The sequence below is a fragment of the Onychostruthus taczanowskii genome, unplaced genomic scaffold (assembly GCF_017590055.1).
Source record: "Onychostruthus taczanowskii isolate IOZ18803 unplaced genomic scaffold, ASM1759005v1 scaffold172, whole genome shotgun sequence".
Classification (NCBI taxonomy): domain Eukaryota; kingdom Metazoa; phylum Chordata; class Aves; order Passeriformes; family Passeridae; genus Onychostruthus; species Onychostruthus taczanowskii.
The window spans coordinates 667,987-673,669 of NW_024498929.1; the positions used below are offsets into that span (position 1 = coordinate 667,987).

General features: G+C 44.2%; 1 protein-coding gene across 1 annotated transcript; it reads right to left on the reverse strand.

Annotated features, from left to right (window-relative positions):
* Positions 1–2,749: 2,749 nt before the first annotated feature.
* LOC121333626 lies at positions 2,750–5,201 on the reverse strand. Its single transcript, XM_041400145.1, has 2 exons — positions 3,976–5,201; positions 2,750–2,839 (listed from the first exon to the last, which is right to left on the reverse strand). Exon 1 carries the CDS (start codon positions 5,199–5,201, stop codon positions 4,116–4,118), a length of 1,086 nt encoding a protein of 361 aa, XP_041256079.1. The 3' UTR covers positions 2,750–2,839; positions 3,976–4,115.
* Positions 5,202–5,683: the final 482 nt, after the last annotated feature.

The window sequence follows — 5,683 nt, forward strand, 5'->3', positions numbered from 1 at the left end:
AACTATTGATACATTTTGTTTTATAAAATTGTACAGAGACTGGTAAGATAATGATATACACTGTTATTATTATAAATTTTTGTTACAAGTATGAAGAAATATTAGGGTAAAATAATTTAAGTAGTAAAGGAGAAATTGATAAGAATTAAGAATTATTTAGATAATATATATAATTAGTAACAGATGTGAAATTATGTCATTATTAAGTATTAAAATATTGTCTATCATTTTAGTGGTTTTTTGTGCGATGTGGTTTTATGTTTTTTATTGAAATTCATTTGGGTTTTTGTACTTGTTGAGATATAAGTGAAATTTATGCTTTGGTATGAGAAATAAACTATTGATACATTTTGTTTTATAAAATTGTACAGAGACTGGTAAGATAATGATATACACTGTTATTATTATAAATTTTTGTTACAAGTATGAAGAAATATTAGGGTAAAATAATTTATGTAGTAAAGGAGAAATTGATAACAATTAAGAATTATTTAGATAATATATATAATTAGTAACAGATGTGAAATTATGTCATTATTAAGTATTAAAATATTGTCTATCATTTTAGTTTGTAACAGTTGATACATTTTAAATTAGTGGAAGGTTGCATTATTTTATTTGGAAAATGATTTTTTAGGTTTATTTAAGAAACAGGTTTAGTTGTTCTCTTGGTAAAGTTAATTGGTAAAGTTAAAATGTTTTGAATTTTACTTTTGATATAGAAAATATTTGGGTTTGTTGTTAACTATTTTATTTAGGTAGAGTTAGGATTTGGATATAGTTTAAATTTTAATTTTAATATATTTATTTAGTATATTTTCATATACTGTTTTAAAAATAGTTATGAGTAAAACTTTTAGGAATAGAGATGTGAATATAGTAAACTTTTTAAAAAAGATTTGAAAACGATTATAGACAGGATTGTGAGTTTGGATTTGGATATTGTGAGTGTGAGGGTGGAGGAAATGTAGTTGTGTGAGAGATTGATTACTTAGCATGAAACTTAGAAAAATAGTGTTACAGGTGGATTTTTTATTGAAGTGCTTTTGTAATAATAACTGAGGAAAGTTATAAGATTAATAGTTTGGAGGAGGTTTTTAATGAAGTTTAATTTCTTTTTCATTTGGAAAAACATTTAAAATTATGAGATAATATTAGGTTAAATTATAGAGTTAGTGTAGAGATTAGTTAGAGTGTTAACTTGGTTTAAGAGATGTGTAAGTAGTTAAAGAATAAAAAAGTAGGACTTAGAAATGTTTTCTAGATAATTATATAGAGAGATGGTACAGTATATTTAAGTCAGTTGCAAATATTACAATATTGTTTTATAAATAATGTTTATTACAAAAATTAATATATTTCTATTATAGAATTAGCATATTAGTAGTAAGTGTTTGAAGAAGTTAAGACAACTTTTTAAAAATATTTATATACTAAGGAAATAGAGTAAAAATTTTAACTAGTTTGATATCAATATTAATTGCTATTTTTTGGTGTTATTTATAAAAGATAAAAACAGTAGAGATTGCATTGAAGAATAGAATTTTTTATTAAATTGATGATGTAATAAACTGTGTTTGTTTCACTTATGAATATGTGTTTGTTAGTGTTTTATTTTAGTTGTTTTAATAGGAGTTTTATTTTTTTAAGGAAATTAACCATATACTTGTTTAGATAAATGATTTTTAATAAAATACAGGAGAAATTACATTACATAAAATTTAAATTGAAAAGGAATGAATTCTGATACTAAGGAATAATAAACTTAATTTTAATCCAATATTAAAGTGATCAAATGTAATTTGAGAATATCTAGACCTAAATGTAGTGAAATTTAATTTTGTTTGATTTCATTAACACTTAACTTATTGAAGGCTGTTATTTATAAATATTGGAGTTCTTAAAATATTTTGGTGTTGAAGAAATTTTAGATTGTTGAGTTACTATTATTACCCATATCTTTACATTGTGGTTTTATTTATTATGAGACGTGTTTCTTGGTAAAAGACTTTTATTTATGTTCTATTTAGAATGGTACTAATTTGTATAGTGGGGTTTTTTGTATTTAGGATATTGATTAGATTGTTTTATATTTTTGTGGGCTTTCAGTAATATTTACGTAAATATGTTTACGGTTTTTACATTTGAAGTATTTTTTGATGGTTTTTGTTACTTTTTAAAGAGTTTTTGATTATATGTTTACGGGTTTTACATTTGAAGTATTTTTTGATGGTTTTTGTTACTTTTTAAAGAGTTTTTGATTTAGAATTTGAAGTGTTTGGAGGAAATAAATTTGTGGGTATGCCCGAGTTGTGTTTTTAATGTTACTAAGGGCTGCTTTTGGTACGTTAGTTTGATTTTTTTGTTTGGCTATGGGCAGGGTCTCTTGTGTAAGCCTGAGACTGGTATTAGGACTTTTTGTCTAATGTTTTAGGAGCCTGTTAAGGAGCAGGTGTTATTTTAAGTTTTATAAAATACACTGAGAATTAGTTAAAATCATGGAATAAACGCTATGGCAATTACAGGGTGTTGTGTTTAAAGAGTCACAAATCATTTTTAATAATTGCTTGAAATAAGGAGAGCTTAATCTACTTTTTCTGCCCCCATGAATGGCATGACCTGTGCCCACTGCTCATGAGTCACCCAACCAAAATCAAGAGCAAATGTTGGTTGGGCTTTAAAAACCTGAAATAACTTAGAAGCACAATAGGTCACATTTTTCTCCGGTGTTTTTTTCTTTCAGATGCTGGACTTACCCCTGTGGACGTGCGCTGAGCTCTCACTGCAGGACCCTGTCAGGCCTCCATGGCTGTGAGGTCATGTTCTTCTCACTGGGGAACTGGAAATAATTGTCAATTAATTGCAGAATTCATGAATGAATGACAGCTTTCCCCTTTTGTGCCCCGCTGTGTGAGACAAGAGCAGAGGGAGCGAGCGGAGGAGCGGCCTCGGCCTGGAGAAGGGCAAAGGGAGCGCCCTGGTGTCACCAGGGCACCTGTGGGGAACAGAACGGACACCGAGGGCAAGAGGAGGTGAGGAGGGGACAGTTTGGGGCAAAGTCTGAGTTCATCTGCGGGGAAATGAGTAAGGGATAGTTTGGAGGGAAAGCTGAGGCGATGAGTTCACCCAGCCTGGCACAAAGTGGGACCAGAGGTGAAGGCCAAGCCAAAGCCAGCCCTGCTCAACCTCTAAGACCCAGAATAAATTCTACACGCTGCCCGTTGAGGGACTAAAAATACATAAAAACAGAACCAAGAGCAAACCAGAAGGCTCCTGGGAATCCTGTCACAGTGTTGTCATAGCCTTTTTAACAGATGTTTAGGTTTTTGACTACAATGGATGATTGCTCTTTTGGAATCATTGATGCTCTGGGGTTTTCTGGGGCTGAGCTCCCTCACGGTGGCCCTGGCACTGCTGAGGAGCTGGGAGGAAAAGCAGAGTCAGAGCTCCTGGCAGGGGCAGGGTGTTTTCCCCCAGCCCACCAGCCTGGCCAGGAGGGATCTGCCTCAGCTCCTGGCTTCTGCAGGGAAAGAATGTTTTCAGCTGATTCAGGTCACGTCCAGCGGCCTCCTCTCCCGGCGCTTCCCCGTCCGCTCTCCCGCCCCTCCTGCCCCCAGCTCCTGCCCAGCCAGGCCCAACTGTACCGAGGGGAATTTGTCCCACCAGCAGCAGGGGAAGGACACGGGGTGCCACCCTGGGACGTGGATTGTCCCTCTGGGTATGCTGGCTGCTGGGATTTAGATCATTCCATACACTAGGCTGCTGACATTTCCCAGCCCAGAGGCTTTAGCTGACAGGGCAGCACAAAGATTGTTCTGCATGTGGTGCCTGGATTTGGGGTTCAGTGTCTGGTAGTTCACATGAATTATACCCGCAGGCCCACATGCATTCCCTGCTGAATTCCTGCTGGAAGAACCTGACAGCTCCTTGCGCGATGCACATCCCTGCCTTCAGCACACCTCTGGTGGGACCCACCTGCAAAAGTCTTCCACCACTTCTGCACTTCCAGCTGGCTCCCTGAAAAGTTCCAAACTTCATCCCAACTCAAACCTCTGATTTTAAGGCATCTCCGAGGCCTATTGCTTGGGATTTAGTATCTGTGAGGGAAAATCGCCTTAGCTTAAATGCTGCTGATGGACAGCGGCCTCAGACAAGAAAGGAGGGAAGAGATTTGGGGTGGTCAAGACATACCTGGCAGCTGTGTGGGAACTCTTGGAGGCCAGAATCAGGAATTGCTGTCTGAGCCCCTCTGCAAGCGGCCCCGTGCCTCCATTCCCAGATCGTGCCAGCCGCTCCTCGGGTCCTTCTGGGCTGTCAGTGCTCTCTGTGCGGGCTGAAGCATCTCCATGTGCCTGTTCGGAGCAGCCCTGGCCGAGGAGCCACAGGCAGCCCTTCAGCCGTGTCCGTGCCGGCGCTGTCCCGGTGCCCCGGTGCCCGTGTGCTTGGCATGCTGCGTGCCGCGGGCAGGACGCTGCAGGCACAGCTCCTCCCCTGCAGATGCCAAGGACACGAGGTGCTGCCAACCTTTCGGGGGCTTCTGGCCTCCTCCAGTCCCACACCGGGCACACTTGGAGCCGGCCCCAGCGGCCGCCCCGCTCGTTCGGCAGAGGCTCCCCGGGGATGCGGGCAGGGAGCGCGGTGGCCGCAGGGTTACCGGGGCCGGGGGCTCGGTGACCCCGCGGGGCGGGAGGCGGCGCTGAGGGGGCGGCGCCGCCGGTGGGTCCCGGGGCCGGGCGATCCCCGTGCCCTGCCTTCTTCCAGCCGCGATCCAGCGTCTGCTCTAGGGAAGCGCCGTCCTCCTGGCGGGCCCGGCACCGGCATCCCCTGGCTCCCCACGGCCACAAGCAGGAGCGTGCCCGGAGCTCCGGTGCGACCCCAGCCCCGCACCCGCCGCAGCGGGAGCGGCAGCGCCGGGCTCGGTCCCGGCACCCGTCCCGGAGCGGCTCTTCCCGCCGGCGGTAGCGCCGGTCCCGATCCCAGCCCCAATCCCTCCTCGATCCTCCGGCCCCAGCACCCGCACCCTGCTTGCCGAGGAAGAAGCGGCTCTGCCCGGATCCCACAGCCGACACCTGCAGGACCAGGACCCGAATCCGCGAGCCCCGATCCCGATCCCACCTGAGCGCGTCGGACACCGCGCAGCGGCGGTAGCCGCCCCCGGCCCGGATCTCCGCACAGCGCTGCGAGCGCCGGTCCCGCAGCATCCCGAGACGAGCATTCCCCGCAGGAAGCGGAGCGGGCGCCCTCCTAACCCCCCCATCCCACCTCTTTCTGCCCCTACTCACCCCTACCCTATCCTCTCCCTCTTCTTTCCGCCCCCATCCCAGCTCCACCTGCCCCCTTTCCATGATACCTTCCACCTCCTTCCCCTAAACCTGCCTTCAGTCCATCCTTTCCTTCCTGTGCCCTGCCTTCCCTCCTGCCCCCCTCCCCTGCTGTCCTGCACACCCCGACCTGTCCCACCTGCTCTCTGTCCTTGTCACCTTCCCCTCAACTACCCCTCTGCTCCCCTATTCCCATTCTGCATCCTCCGCTCTCCTTTCCCCGCAGCCGCGGGGCTCGGGGCGCCGGGCAATAATAAAGCCCAGAGGGCGAAACACGAAATAAGAGAAATGCATAAGAAATGCAGAGAAAAAGAGATATAGGGCGCGGCCCGGCCGCAACCTTCCTCACCGAGCGCCGAGGA